The sequence below is a fragment of the Halyomorpha halys genome, unplaced genomic scaffold (assembly GCF_000696795.3).
Source record: "Halyomorpha halys isolate HHAL.00 unplaced genomic scaffold, Hhal_1.1 Scaffold1448.1, whole genome shotgun sequence".
Lineage (NCBI taxonomy): Eukaryota > Metazoa > Arthropoda > Insecta > Hemiptera > Pentatomidae > Halyomorpha > Halyomorpha halys.
Window position 1 is genome coordinate 249,493 of NW_027114477.1, and position 16,817 is coordinate 266,309.

At 29.4% G+C, this 16,817-nt stretch overlaps 1 protein-coding gene and 2 long non-coding RNA genes across 4 annotated transcripts in view; 2 read left to right on the plus strand and 1 right to left on the minus strand.

The window, feature by feature from the left end:
• LOC136796839 (uncharacterized) overlaps positions 1-6,333 on the plus strand; it is an 8,206-nt gene extending 1,873 nt beyond the window's left edge. The window contains exons 2-3 of the long non-coding RNA XR_010844602.1: positions 5,929-6,024; positions 6,255-6,333. This is a non-coding gene — a long non-coding RNA (uncharacterized lncRNA). The remainder of the gene's footprint in view (positions 1-5,928; positions 6,025-6,254) is intronic.
• Positions 1-8,542, minus strand: part of LOC112210206 (uncharacterized) — a 22,789-nt gene extending 14,247 nt beyond the window's left edge. The window contains exons 1-2 of one of the 2 annotated variants that reach the window (XR_010844603.1): positions 8,461-8,542; positions 6,458-6,601 (exon numbers count right to left, since the gene is read on the minus strand). This is a non-coding gene — a long non-coding RNA (uncharacterized lncRNA). Of the gene's footprint in view, positions 1-6,457; positions 6,602-8,296 lie in introns of both variants that reach the window. The other variant, XR_002945040.2, reaches the window with a different exon arrangement.
• Positions 8,543-8,940: 398 nt separating this feature from the next.
• Positions 8,941-11,143, plus strand: LOC106689748 (5'-AMP-activated protein kinase catalytic subunit alpha-2). The gene has a single exon (XM_024358872.2). The coding sequence runs from the start codon at positions 9,249-9,251 to the stop codon at positions 10,803-10,805; it is 1,557 nt and encodes a 518-aa protein (XP_024214640.2). The 5' UTR covers positions 8,941-9,248; the 3' UTR covers positions 10,806-11,143.
• Positions 11,144-16,817: the final 5,674 nt, after the last annotated feature.

The window sequence follows — 16,817 nt, forward strand, 5'->3', positions numbered from 1 at the left end:
TATATATACATTTTGGTAATGTTTCGGCCTCATTGCCTTAATTACAGGTAATGAGAACAGCTTTTCTTCTACAGATTGTGGAATTTTAAACATTTTTTTTTCCATTAAAACTAGTACTAAAAAAAATCTGATTGTTTTTATTACTTGAAAAACGCATTTACTCAAATTTTTAGGAAATTCTAAAAATAAAAATTTTAGATATTTAAAAAACGCTAATAATTCAGAAGCTTTTGAATCAATTCAAGCCGAATTCAAAGGGTTTATTAAACTAATATATTTACGTTTTCAAGGATATATCCATGTATGCACCGTCCATTCAACAATTTTTGCGCTTTAATTTTGTCAATAATATTAATACGCAGAATAAGATTTATTATGAAAACATTATATAACTACTGCTAAGCCCTTCACAGTCATAGATAAAATAACCTGATATTATTTATTGTATATTTTTTAATCAATTCTTATTGGGCTCTCCACGAGTGTACGCTTATTCCTGAAGTAAACCCTAGTGCTTTAGAACTAAAGTTATCCGCAAAATACCTTTTTATTTACCTTACTTTCTCTATTTTTACAAAAACCTTCAGAAATAATGTCATGGCTGCTTGCATGGATGGAAAGAAAAATTGCTTCTCTTTCTAACGAGACCAATAGCTTCAAAATTGCATAAAATGAAGAGGTGATACAGAACTGCAAAACGAACCGTAATTTTATGGCTTACCTACTCGGAACCTTTTTTTATTATTTATTTATTGATATTTAAAACTGTATTCAAATATATAAAATAAGTAAATTTTATGTTAGTTAGGTATACAATGGCATGATAAAGGCATTTGAAGAATCTACCCATTGATAGAGCCCGAATAACATTCCTGGAGATCTCGAGGGAATCTTCTTTTCAGATGCCTAGGCGGATTACAGGTAATGAGGAGAAGCAAGATTAGAAATAAATATTTTTGGGTGGTTAGTGAGTTTATTATTGAGGGATTGGTATCTGGTTCTGGCCAAATCGGCAACATATGGAACATTAAGGTCCTGATTTGATTTATGACAAAGTTACAATCATTCCATACACTCGGTTACGGGGTTTTCTCCTATTGAGATTATTTTTGGACTGCGAGGACGTCGGAGGAATTACCATGATACAGCGACTGAGGAGAATAATATCGCCCTTAATTGTAAGGCACGGAGGAAGATATGGGCCAAAGTCAGGGACAAAATTGTGTGGGAGAAACGCAGAAGAGTTACCAGACATAATCTCAGTGTTCGCAATCTATTAGGCAAACTTAAAATTGGGACTGTGGTGTACCGTAAAGTAGGAACTAATAGAGGCAAAGAGCTGCAGAGATACGAAGGCCCATTCAGAGTGGTCACGATAAGAGAACACAATATTGTAACCATAGAAAGCCTAAAAGAACCGAAAAAGCGAAGAACAGTTCACCTAGAACAATTAAAGCTTCTAATGATTTTGGACTGTAAGGATTGGATACGATGGTTTAATGGTCCAAATAGGTCTTAATATAGGCATATAAGTGAGTCTTTTGTAATTAGTTGGAAGTTTAGACCGTCTGTCTAGTAAGTGTTGTAATAGTCGGAATCGACGAGCAGTTTCTTGTATAAGAATTCCAAATCAGTCCTTTGACCAGATGTAGTCTTAGGAAACGGATCTATTCGACAGGAATAAGTGGGATATTATTAAAGGATACTCTGGGAGGCAGGAAGTCATAGGTTCGCAACGAAGGGTAAATGTCATTTGGTGGGGTTTATTAGAATTTATTTTATTCCTCCAGTTTTGAAACCGTTCTTCAAGGGTGGTGTACTCATGGTGTACTCGAACTGGATTCTTTTTTTTATTTTCAATATTTTAAACAAAAAGGTTTTTGGCGAGGTGATCCAACATATACTACCATTTTTGGAATGGAAAAATCAGTAAGCTTACTTCTTAGTAATTTAAACATTTTTAAAACTTATTTAATCAAAAAGCTATTTTTTTTTTGCATTTTTTCTCTTTAATCCACTGTAGAAAACAAATAATGTTTTAGAGAAAAACTGTATCGATATCATCTTGTTTCGTATTATTTTTTGGCGACTCATTGGGCGAAATATTCGGATATATCACAACTTTGTTTAAATAGTGCCATATCTGACTAAGAAGTTTTCTTTATTTTTGAGAAATACCATAGATAGTACCGTAGACGTTATATGAAATAAATAAAACCTATTTATTTGTTCTAACTACTTTATTAATTAAATGTAAACATTAAGATTCATATTAAATGTTGTTCAAAGTGAAGGTATGTCCGCAAACGCTTGGTTTAGGAGATTGATTAGATAGAATACTAATATGGCCTTTTATCCCTAACTGTATAAAAATATTGGCAACATAAGGATTAATACTATTTGGAATTAGCATTGAGAACTGTCAATAACATTTATCAGTTTGTAAGAGGCTTTCACATAGTACTCATCATTATGCCTTCAATTTGTACTAATGGTGAATATGCCGATATGGTGTTTGTGTACGGTTTCTGCAATGGTAATGCTAATGCTGGCCGTCGTGATCATACTAGGCGATTTCCGAATAGATTACCAAACAAGTCTATCTTTAGCTCCACGTTTCAATGTCTTAGGGAAACTGGTACATTCGCTATAATGCCACATGCTGATGGTATTTTCGCCCCTTTACGAAATGAAGAAAGGAGTGCGACCATATTACAATATTTTGATGATAATCCATCTGGCAGTGAACGAAGAGTTGGGGCAGAATTAAATATTACGCCAACTGTAGTATGGAGAACTCTCATTGCACCACCTTCACCCATATTATTATCGCAAGATTTTCGGCAAAGACATTTTACAGATTGGTGCTTAAATCAAGTTGAGCACAATTTTCTTTCGACAGATAAAGCTACCTTCACAAGAAGAGGTTTCTTCAATAAGAAATATAATCACCTCCGGTGTCAGGTCCGCATCTTTGGAATTTCTTAATAATGATTACTATGATTTAGTTTGTCATATTCCATTACAACTGAGAAGGGACACGTGGCTTCAATTAGATGGTTGTCCTGCACATTACGGAAGAGGTCCACTACAATGGCTAAATCTTTATTATCGCAATTAATGGATTGGACCAGTGGCCTGGCCTGCACGCTCTCCAGACCTGACACTACTGGATTTTTTTGTTTGGGGTGACATTAAACAAAAAATCTATGCAAGGCCGGTCAATGATCTTAATTGCTTACGAAGAAGGATAATTGAATCTTGTGAAACAACAACACATATCAAGAGCCATTCTGCCACTGCTGCTGTTGAAGAAAGATGCCGAGCCGTTCTTAATGCTCAAGGAAAATCACTTTAAACAACATTTAATATGAATATAATGTTTACGTTTAATTAATAAAGTAGTTGGAACAAATAAATAAGTTTTATCTATTTCATATAACCTAAATAATTCATAACAATAAAAATCTTTACGTGTGAATATCTCCTGAACAAAGCGTTTGCGAACATACCTTCAGAAGAAATTTTTTTCTTCTTTTGAGGTTCTTAATTCATATTTTCAGTTTGGTTACTTAACTCTGAAACACCCTGTATATATAAATATTTTCGAATTTTAATGATATGCTACTCTGGACTTCTACAAACGTATATTATACCAAATATCGAAAACGCAATATAGTAAGTCACATTCACATTGATTTATTATTAAAAACTTCTCGTATTCGCTATAAAAATTATTTTCTCTACAATATTAACTAAATCAACTTCTCCCGAAAAACTATTTTAAATTACTTCCCTAATAATATAATTGATAATATATCACTTTTTTCCGACAATCAAAAACCATTTTACTGGGTTCACAGCTCAACCACCAAAAAATGAGAAGTGGTAAAGAACAATAGAGACATGTCTATGTCATAAATGAGTATACAATTTCAGCCTCTACATTCCTAAGGAGAAACGCACCCTGACAGGAAGGGAGTAGCAAAGAGAATTAACTGAAATCGAATTTCCCTTCAACAGTGGCTCAGAATATCAGATTGGCTGATTTCCTGTTCAAGTTGCTCCTGAAGGGAAATTGAATGTCCAATATTCAGTTTTCAAATTCAGTTGAACTAGGGAGAAAACTTGAATTAGGATTGGGGAAATGTTATTTGTAAAATTTTGATACAATCTGACAGGATGTTATTATAAGCCCCATTACACTCTGATATTATAAAAATAATAACTATTTTGATGTTTTATAATTAACCAAAAAGAACTTTTGCGATGCCTTCATGTAGTATAATACACAAAAGAGGAGTACTGTTTGCATGAAATATTATTTAATTAAACTTGATCCATCCAATAAATAAATAAATCTTCAATAACAGTAATCATAAAATAAAAATAATGAAATAGTGTTAATTTTTTTTTTATTTCAGAATTATATTTTTCAGAACCAGTAGTAGAGTCTAAAAAGGCTATATTATGTTTCATAATTAAATTTGTGATATGAGCTTACATGGTCTTTATATCTCTCCATCACAAATCAAATATTCCAGAGAAAATAAAAGACAATTAAATTTACTCCTAACTAGGGTGGGAATTTCGTATACTTTTATTTTGCCCAGACCAACAACTGGCACAAAACGGACAACATTATTAGTATAGTGCACTTCTTTAGATAATGGGCAACCACATGGGCTGTCAGGCACACACGAGAAATAGTGAACTCATAAGAGTAAATACTTCAGAAATCATCAACCAGCTAAAGGATATTTGTCTTCAATGAACCCAAAGCCTGGGAATCACTTGCTGGAAATGTCAGCCAGATTATGAGAAAATATTCATAATAAATTAAGAATTTTATAGTATAATAGTTCACTGGGACTGGCTGGGCCTCAAAACTTTTAATAGTGAGTCTTGCACCAAATCTTAAAATGAAAGTAAAAGAAGAAACTGAAGATGATTGTGAATTTAAATAATGCCAAAACTAAGGATTGTATATTTAGTAATCAATAATACTATTTATTTATTTTTTATTATGTTCTTTTCTATAAATGTTCATTATAAATTGAAACAGTATGGTTGACAACAAATTTTTTACTAAGTTAAGACTAACACAATTGGTTATTAATTTTTTTTTTACTCAATAAAGAAGAAAAGATAGATAGAAACAATATTTATTTATTTTGTCCAGGATGAACAAAATTGGATAAAGGTGATAAGATAAGATAAGAAAAAAAATTTCATTTTGAATAATTTTTCATTATATTATTCACATTTTTATCCTAAAAATGTATAAAAGTATCAGTGATATGTACATATCATAGTTTGACTTATTGTTCTGAATGTTTTTTTTTGGGGGGGGGGAGGATTCTAAATAAAATAATAGTATAGCAGTCTTTATTGGTTTTAGCTGCAAAAATCAGGATGTCAAATCAAATATAGAACCTATAAAGTTTTTTTTTATTTCCTCTCCCCATCCCCTTAAGATAATTTCACTCAGACCTACTACCTGAGATATGAACATGAGCACAATTTAAATCTTAACATTGTTTTTTTTTCAAAGATATTTTTATTTTTTATTAAAATCTCTGTGGGAGAAATAATGGCAAAAATTTAATTTATCCAAAAACATTTGAACCATACCTATTCAGAACATGAAACCTCAATCCCTCTATACATCTTGAAGCACACCTTAACTTAGTTCTTAGTGTTTGTTCTGAGTCAAAATAAATCATTGTATGGAAAACAGTAAGGAATTGAAATAAAAGTTTCTAAAACACTTTAAACCATTACAAAAATAAAATTTAGGTTCAAAATTATCATTAGTAATAGTGCATAGGACCTGAAATATGTTGATTATCATTTTAAAATCTAGATATTTATAAAAACATATTTTTTGAAATTCAAATTTTAAATATAAAAAATAAATATTGATAGTTGCAGTGAACATGGCAGGAATAACAAACCAAAAGGCTGTTCTAATAATTGTATACTGCTCCATCCTATTGGATAATCTTCTGTTGACAGTTGTAGGTAAATACATATTACATATATTTTCCTAATTATATCATCTATTATGGTTTATTATGCAACTATCGATGTATTACATTTTTGTAATACATAAATTATTTCAAATGATTTGTAAAAACCAAAGCATTTGAGGAAAAATTGAGTTTAATGAATGCATTGTTATGATTGATTTTTAATGAACTAATTAAAACAATTTGAGCATTTGATTATTACAAATAAAATGTTTTTCACAGTTCCAATCGTTCCTGACTACCTTATTTCAGTGGAAGCATTAACTCGAAGTATGAATCCTCTGAAGTTCCCAACAAACAGGTACAAAAATACAGATACAATAGTTACTTACTTAGTTATACTAGATTTATAAATACCTATTTACTTATATAAGATGTTTATTTTTAAATAATATTCAAAAATTATAATAACTAATTATACTTACATATGTCATTTTCAAGTTCGACAGAAGGATATGAAGAACAATTGAATGAAGAAAATGGAAAAGTTGGTTTCCTTCTATCTTCAAAAGCCGTTGTTCAAATTATATTTAACCCCATCGTTGGATGTGCAGCAAGGTAAAAACCACCTAAAGATGTAATCATTTTTTTTTAATTTAGTAATTAATAACTGAAGATAGGATTTTTAAAAAGTCGATAAAAGGAAGATGGTTCAGGTGCAATCAAAAAAGCCCTCAAATGGTTTAAAAAATATCTATTAGAGGCAAAATTTTACCCCACTTTGCAGGGCTTCATCAGGTATTAAAAAAAGATACAAACAACTAAAAATTTGTTTACAGTGTAATCTAATAAGATGACATGAAATAAAAATTGAACTAAGGAGAGGCCAGAAAAGATGTAAAAATTATATGAAAATGAAAAATGTAAATTAAAGAAAATAAAAATAAGAACTAGAGTGATAAAATGAAATGAACAGGAGCCCAGTAAAGCGAGGCAAAACCTAGCTTCTTAATAAATAGTTTTGATACTATTTAAGTTATTGTTATACCGCACCTAGACCATCTTCCTATTATTAATTACATACTGAAAGTGATATTTTCTTCAAAGAATCTATTTCATATTGATGTGCATTTATAAAATTTAAGTAAATTTTTTTTTTATTTGTAATAATGGAATCTACAATAATAATTTTTTGAATTTAAAGTTTTGGAAATATATTTTCAGGTATGTGGGGTACACAATACCTTTGTTTGTTGGCAATATTAACCTCTTGGCTTCATCGGCATGTGAGTATAATTATCACATTTAATAACAATTAAATAAACTTAATTCGATACTTTGCAGTATTATAGTAAGCCTCTTATAATTTTCATTCACTCTGATAATTTTATAATTTTTACGTAATAACAAAAAAAAAATAATTAAGTAATATAAACTATATTATACATTCTTTATTGTCATTGTTTTTAAATTTATGTACATGTGCAATCATTATATCATATAATTAATTAAAATGATTAATGATCATATAAATAAAGTGTTATTAATAAAGTTTATCAACTTTTTAGAAGATATTTTATTTACAGTAAAGCAATGTTTTTTCATTCTTGAATTATCCAAGATAGGAAATAAATATTTGAAGTCTATATGTGTTTCCTTGAAGATCGAAGAATATAAGACAAAACTCTCTTTTATGAAAATATAGTTGAAGAAAATGTTTTTATCTCTTATTTACAGTGTACTCTCTGGGTGAAAGCTACTTGGCACTTTTCTTAGCAAGGAGTTTACAAGGATTAGCTTCAGCATGCATTGGAGTTTCAGGTAATTTACATTTTAAACAAAAGATCTATAAATTTATATGATAAATTTTTATCCTTGAACCAATAAAATATTCCCTGAATAGTTTAAACAAAAAAAAATTAATGGGAGGACAAACATTTGGGCAAGCCTATAATATATATTTGTATTTATATTGAGGCAGAACTAATGAAATAGTGAAATATATTAGTTTATTCTTGGTCCTGTAATATTCTTTCAATGCCATGAATTTGATGAAATGAAATGAATTCTTTTAATCAATTAATTTTCTCAGGTCTAAAAGAATATTTAAAAATCCAAAAATACAAAAAAAAAAAAAAACCTAAAAATCTTTTGAATTAACTGAACGGGTAAATAAATAATCTGAGGTAGTTGAATTATGTAAGTTTAAACAAGATGTTTGTTTTTTAATTTATAGAAATTCTAGATAGAAAATGTTTGCACAAGCTGATATTTCAGCTTATGCAAACATTTTTTTTAAAACAAGTTCCAATTATTATACTAACCCAGGCAGTAGTAATACATGAAAATCTCTACTATTCACAGAAATAAACATTAAGCTAAATTTATACAAATACTCAAGTTTAGACAAAAGTTCTTACAACTTTGTATCAATTTGAAATGATTAAATAATCAATAAATAAACTGTGAAGATTAATTTCAGACAAACCATGTGAAGCTTATTCTGCGAGATTGAGAGAGAGCTTTGGTTAAATACTGTATTGGCATTTTTTGAAATAAAATAATTGCCATTTCAACCTGTAATTGGTGTACTTCGATTAATCCGAATCGAAACGTGTGCCGAATGCAATAAGAATGGCGGTATCTCTTGATAGTTACGTTTCTTCAATATTTGAATATGTTTGGTAAATAATTATTTTTCTCGAAAAATGTAAAAGGCTAGAAGAAGTTTAAATTAGTCCATAAACAATTACTAAATAACTTAAATACAAGCTTAAAAGATAATATAAAAAAACATGGAATTTGTATTGATGATATATTAACATTATAATAAATCCTAATTTTAGTGATTTTTATTGATAATAATATTTTAAAACTGAAATATTTCTTGTCATTTTAGTATTTTCCATTATTCATAGATGATTGTAAACTGATTTTGCGGTGTCAATATTAATCGATTGAGGAAAATCGATTTACTTTTCATGTTTAGGCATGGTTATGTCTTGTCAATTTATGTTATCAAAGTATCTAAAATTTAAGTGACAGTGTGATTATTGGAAAGTAAACGCATCAAAAACCTTTAAATAAATGGAGATTACTCTTACGTTGTAAAGTTTTCGTGATGTGACTGAAATTATTTCCAGTGTCATCCAAAGTTTGTTGAGTGATAATATTGTTGATTTTATATTTGACATTTATTTCTGAAAACCTTTTCAATTACCAATGGTATAGTTACAGGCTTCTAATAAATTGAAGTGAAAAGTAAACACAGCTAAAATGTCTGAAAAAGGTCATGGATCACCTCAACCTATAGTGAAAATTGGTCATTATATATTAGGCCAAACTTTGGGAGTTGGTACATTTGGTAAGGTTAAAATTGGCGAACATCAGCTTACGAAGCACAAAGTTGCTGTTAAAATTTTGAACCGTCAGAAAATTAAAAGTTTAGATGTTGTTGGGAAAATCCGTCGTGAAATTCAAAACCTCAAACTGTTCAGACATCCTCACATAATAAAATTGTACCAAGTCATTAGTACACCCACTGATATATTTATGATAATGGAATATGTCTCTGGAGGGGAACTATTTGATTATATTGTTAAACATGGAAAACTAAAAGAGTATGAAGCTCGAAAGTTTTTCCAACAAATTATATCTGGAGTGGATTACTGTCACCGCCATATGATAGTTCATAGAGATTTGAAGCCTGAGAATCTTTTATTAGACCATAACTGTCATGTCAAGATAGCTGATTTTGGACTTTCAAACATGATGATGGATGGCGAATTTCTTCGTACAAGCTGTGGATCTCCTAACTATGCAGCTCCTGAAGTTATTTCTGGTAAATTATATGCTGGACCAGAAGTAGATATTTGGTCATGTGGTGTAATCCTTTATGCACTGCTTTGTGGTACTTTACCGTTTGATGATGAGCATGTTCCCACATTATTCAGGAAAATAAAATCAGGTATATTTCCCATCCCAGACTATCTGAACAGAAGTGTTGTGACCCTTTTATGTAGAATGCTTCAAGTAGATCCCATGAAAAGGGCATCAATAGAAGATATTAAGACACATGAATGGTTTCAAACAGATTTACCTGCTTATTTGTTCCCTTCACCTGTAGAACAGGATTCTTCTGTCATTGACATGGATGCTGTTCAAGAAGTTTGTGATAAATTTGGTGTAAAAGAGCATGAAGTACATGATGCTCTTTTGTCTGATGACCAGCACGATCAACTGAGAATTGCATACCATCTTATAATTGATAATAAGAGAATAGCTGATGAAGCAGCAAAGGCAGAACTGAAGGATTTCTATGCTGTTAGTAGTCCTACACCTGTAACATTTAGTTCAACTGAGCTAGTGACAAGCCCAGTCAAACCTCATCCTGAAAGAATGAATCCAGCATTAAGAGAAAGAGGTGCAGCCAATAAGGAAGCTAGCAACAAAGATTCATCTGAATCTGGACAACCTAATCAGAAAAAAGCAAAATGGCATCTTGGAATAAGATCTCAAAGTAAACCAACTGATATCATGAATGAAGTTTATCGTGCCATGAAAGATATGGATTTCAAATGGAAAGTTATTAATCCATACCATGTACGAGTTAGAGTTCAGAAGTTTAATAACCAAGATGAGTTCATCAAAATGTCTCTTCAGCTCTATCAAGTTGATTATAAAAGTTATTTGCTAGACTTCAAAAGTCTTAGCAATGATGAAGATGTCCAATCGGCAGATGCAGATATCATTACACAACAGCATTCAACAGGGCATCAAATAATGGAGTTTTTTGAAGTGTGTGCATCCCTGATAACGCAGTTGGTTCGATAATTTGTTTTATTATTTTTAAAATGCTATTTGTTGATTAGTCCTTTATTAATTGTATAATATTTAACTTGAGTGTAAGTGGGATTGTCAAACAATTCCAGTTTGCCCTTAAGTATAAAAAAAAATAGAGATGTATATGCTTCGTTTTGACTACTTTCAGTTGGCTTCAGTTCTTTCAAATATGAACCTACTGTTTGTTATTATAAAAATAACCAAAGTTAATGCTTTATTGTTTTAAAGTTAGTCATTTGATTGTAGAAAAGATATTTTTTGTAATATCAGTATGTCAGTAAATTCTTGTTACATTTATTATTATAACAATAAATTATTTATGTTCCTTTAATTTTTTCTTACATTTTTACCTAACCCATTTCAGGGGAAGAATAACACCATAATTATGAGCACATAGCTAATGATGGAATTGACTTCTGAGATGACTTTAAACTAAAAATGTTTGCTGTAATAGAGCATTTATCCAAAAGCTACCTCAGTATACTATGAAAGAAATACAAGAAACATTTTGTGCTCAAAAAGTGTTTTCTTTTTATTCCAATATATTGATAAAATTATCACTAATAATGTAAAGTAATTAAACTTGGGTATAATTCGAAAGAGAAGTCCTATAAATATTTTGCTGATTCACAAGTACCACTGCAAAATAGTATTTACCCATTAATAAGTAACTAATGTTAAAATGATCGAATCTTATTGTCGTCTATAACCTGACATCATAAAGTGATTTTATTTAGGCAAAACTATGACCTTAACTGAAAAGGATCCATTGGGTATGAGCATTGAAGGAGCGGAAGTCAACGGCTGTGATTCTATTTGTATATTTGTACTAAGTAGTAATAATAATGTAGGTTATAATCGACAACCATAAAATGTTTTTATTAATGTATGTGTTAGAATTAATTATTCAGTCTTTTTTTTTATATGAAAACTAGTTTGTTTTTATTGTTAATGTATGTATTTATATAAAATTTATTTTTGTCATGTGGTTTAGAATAAGATGATCTCATAGGGGGTAATCATGTAGAGAAAGTTATATTTTCTAAAACACTTTATTCACAAGTGCAAATTAACTTCATAAATAATGTCATTTATGAATGGTTAAATAAAGTATTATTCCTAAACTTTTCTGGAGCAATTTCAAGTTTTTATCCAAAAGCCCTTGGTTGCACCTGCTCTAAATCTTAAAAAAAAAAAAAAAATCTGGTGTGGATACAACTTACAACCCACTTTAATGAAAAGATGAATTTAATCCTTGTACATTTCAACAATTGTAAATTTATTATCCAGGATGACAATTCTTTCCCTTACTATATCTTTTATAAATAGGTAAGTGAAAATAAAAATCTGATTATGATTTTAACAACCATGGTAAAACTAAAATATTTGTTTTCTCCTCTAGTTAATTATCAAAGTCTTTCATGCTTTATATTCATATATTGTTTATAACTAATAAAATAAATGGCTAATTTTTCATATAAACAAATTTAAAGGTACTTAAAATTTTTTATTTTTCTGTTATGAAAATTTCTACCTAAGGATTTCTTGAGGTGTGAAAAAATATTTGTTTCTCCATGGATTCAGCAGTTTAACAAAAAAAACCTTGTTTTATGGAATGGGTGCAGATGAGATGAGGAACTCTTGGCTATTTCCAATTGTCCAGTCTGTCTTAGTCAATTCAATAAAAACTATTTTCTTGTTTAGTTTTAATCAAATTATTTCATAATTTCCCCTCTTAGCTAAAGGTGGCCCTGATACTAAGCATGGGGTAATAAACTTGTAAAATATATCCGAAAAAATCAAATATTAAAACTTACTTTGTATTAAGAAGCAAATATTTTAACTTAATAACTAATATTATACTGATTATCAATAAATTTCATCCTGGTAAGAAACAAAATAAATAAATCTTTGTTTTACTTATTTCTTGTTCTAAGGAAAGTGTATTTTTAATTTTTTTTTTTCTTTCACTATCTTCTTAGTGCAGTTAGGTGTGGAATAGCCTCAATCTATTTTTTGAATTTATCTTTGTCTAAAGCCATTTTTTGGAGCTGATCCAATGAGCAATCGTGTTCCTTTCCAAGTCAGTTTAGTTGTCACTTTAGGTACATCTTGGCCTACCAACAGGGCTTTTTCCTATTTGCCTTGATTCCATCAACCAGCAGGGCTTTCAATCATATTCCATCCTAGTTGAATTGCCATTTAAGCTGGCATCCCTCGAGGACTAATTAACAGATTTCATGCCTAATGTGTCTTAAATGTTGTTATTTCCAATTGTCCTTCCTTGTTTTCCCCACCACATTCCTTAAGATTCAAATTTCCACTACTGAAAGTTGGCTCACATGTTTCTCAAGAATTATCTAACTTTCTATCCCATAAAGAAGAATAGGCAAGAATACAGGCTGAAATAGATATAACTTTGTCTGTTCGCCATACACAGTTTGCATTTCTTATTCGGCTCAATATGTCTTGGTCTATTCGTCCTTCGCTACTTATGACAGTACTTAGATAATCAGTAAATAAATATTCCTTGTTTAAAGCTGTGTATAGTCTAAATGGCAAGACAAAGAAACCTAGGTTTCAATAGTTACTTAATTTATTGAATTTTTATTAAAACTTGGTGAGATTATAGAAAAATTCATTAGAGATATTTAAAAATAATAGAGCATAAACTTTATTTATTCTTTTACCCGTCATGTCTCAATCAATATAGTTTTAATATTTCACAAATTTTAATTTATTATAAGTATTTATTTGTGAAAATAACTTGCAGTGATGGGCCATATATTATAAATAGTTTTCAAATAATTGATTTTTATGTTAATTTATTTGAAAAATTAAAAACATAATCTTGACAGGAATGTGCCTAGTAGCTGAGCATTATCAAGATGAAAGTCAAAGAAGTCGTATCATGGGTATTGTTCTTGGAGCAGTCGCACTGGGAGTATTACTTGGCTATCCTTATGGAGGGTTTGCTTATGATTTTCTTGGCAAAATGGCTCCTTTCTTAGGAATTAGCTTATTTGCCATTCTAAATATTGGTAAGAAAAATTATCACTACTAAACATTTCTTTTCCTAACTTATGTAATAATGCAATTCATTATAAGTAAAATCTTCTACTTACTTTATAGGAAAATATCTACTTCTCAGAATAAATCAACTTTGAAAAAAATAATTAATTTTGACTATTTTTTTAACTACAAGGAATATTGAAGTTATTCTAAAATTGTTTGTAAAAGATTTACATGAAGATTTTCTTCCTATAAGTGATCATGAACATTTTGTGTAGGCATTTTTGTTTAATCATATCTTAGTTGCATTCTTTTCAGCAGAAGAAGCTGAAGTGAAGCAATATTAGTGATTAAATAAAAAATAATTCACATAAACTCATTTAATGCAATGGACAATATATTTTCTTATGATATAAAAAAGAACAAATCAATTAATTTACAATAACCTTCAAAAGCATACAGAACTATGTCAGAACAATAACTTACAATGATCCTAAAATTATACCAAACAATTTTTTTTTTTTCAAATTGTGTTTATTAAACATAACTTATACAAAATATTATACAACAAGATATTTTTTTAATTAATTATATCAAATCATAATATATCATTAAAAAACAAAAATTAAATATCAGGTGTGTTTTGTCAGTTTCTATCCAGATTTGGTGAAAGCACAGTATGAAAATCAATTGATATTGCTAATATTGATCCCAAAAAAGGATCTACTTTTCAATGCAATTCTTTCAAAGAAGCATCTAGAATTTTAAGGAATATCAGCTTATTTACACAAATTGAACACAATTCTGAGAGAACCTACTCACATTTTACAAAAAACATTAATAAATGTGGGTGAACTGTTTAATATGCCATATCTTTTATATCTATGCCATATTTAGCTAGTAATAGTCTGATTTCAATGATTTTTTTTTTTGTAGTTGAAAATCTAATCAGGGTTTAACTAATACCCTAATAAAAAAATCAAAGAAATAACCATAATTTCAACGCGACTCAACAAATCTACATGAAACTTTCGTGTGGATTTAGGGCTCCGTAAACTATACCAAATGGCATAAAAATAACCTAATTAAATAAATTAGAACCAGAGATATAAAATAAAACATTTGAAAAGATTTTCTTTATTTGAAACAACTATTTCGTTCTTACAAGGGCATTAAGTCTAAAGTCTGTTCTTAGCCCTGAAGAAGGCTAGAAACTCTAGCCGAAACGTTGGCACAATTAAATAGGTTACACCAACTTATTTGTGTTTCATTTTGACCGCACCCCCAAACATCTTCTCCTCGTACGTTATCCACGGTCAACTATCTCTTATAATTAAGTCTAAAATGTGTTAAATGGTTCGAAAGAGCAGACATTTAGCTTTCCAACAGTTGCAGTTACATAGGCTTTGGATAAAATGTAGAGGAGTTATGAACAATTGAATGAATAATGGACAACAGTAGAAAAAAAAAATCCTACAAATCACATTTAAGAATTTTTGATTTTCTTGATCAATGGTATTTAAGGGTTTCAGATTAACTCTAAAAATGAATATTTGTTTTTTCCCAAAAAACATTTGTTGGCCTATGTTACATAAAGCCTCTTTAGGTTTTATAATTTTTTGTGTGTATAAAATCATTTAAGGGAAACAGTAATATTTTTGTCTTATTCTTAAAAAACAAATCGATTTGTGTATATCACCTTGAAAAAAATGGGTACTTTCTGAGTGATGGGCCAATAAAGTTTAATTTTGTTCATAACTTTTTTTTCTACAGGATAAATCCAGGATTTCAGATAGCTAAGAACCTTCCTAGATTGAAACAAAACATTTTGAAAAAACAGTGTGTAGCTCGGTTAATAATTTTCGGAGATCTTTGATAAGTAACAAACGAACATTACATTTTTATTAATATAGATTATAATGTGCAATATATCTTTCTTTTTTCTTTGGATAAAATTATTTTTTATCAAACACAATAAATTTTAAAGTTACTGAACAGTATCAAAACACTCTGATTTTGAGAGCATAAAATTTATTTTATATTATACTTATTTAATTTCTAAACTTATTTATTTTCAATAAGCTCTAATTAATTGTTACTTTACAATTTTAATTTTTCAAGCATTCCAATTGGTCTTTCTTAATATGCAACCTCCAAATTATGAGGTAAGGATAAAATTAAACAAATCCATTCAACTTTCAATATTATTTGTAAAAGTTTTGATGTTTGTTAGATATAAATTTGAGAGCATGATAGAATAATTCTTTTGAACTTTGCTGATGTTTTCTCCGATTTTATTTTTAAAAACTAATGTAAATCATGAAAACTTTATTATACTATTGTCATTCAATGACATAAAAATTCCTGCCTAACAATGTCTTTAATGTGCCAATCTCAGGAGGTTCCTGGGTCAATGCTTTGCATGTTTAGTTGTAAAATATTTTTTTTTTAATCTAACAGAGGTATGGTCATGTAGAGTGTTATTTTTAATGGTGTTTAGAAAAATTAAAACCTTATGGTTTTTATTTTGTGTACCATAAGTCCCGATACACTCCAACATAGTAATCTAATGCTTTGGTTTCATAAGTTGAGGGGCGACTTGATGAGGCATTGAGGTGCAAAAGGGGGACTAATCCTCATTTGAAAATTTTTTTCAGAAACACAAAAATATGCATAATTCAAGCGATAGAAATAATTAATATAGGATCAAAAGTTTTTAAACTACATCAGAATTAGATTTATAAAATGTTAAGCTATTCCAAATTAAAAATATGAGCAGAAGATGGTTGGGGGTGCGGTCAATGAAAAACACAAATAAGTATGATTAACTTATTTTAATGTGCCAACGTTTCGGCTAGAGTTTCTAGCCTTCTTCAGGGCTAAAAACAAAACAAGATAACAACCACATTAAGTATAGAAAAATAAAAAAATATAAAAAGAAAGTATAAACAGAATAATTTTACACATACAATGAATAATTTTACAAAATAG

Excerpts from the sequence above, each read along its gene's own strand:
- LOC106689748 (XM_024358872.2), top strand. The coding sequence starts at position 9,249 with ATGTCTGAAAAAGGTCATGGATCACCTCAACCTATAGTGAAAATTGGT.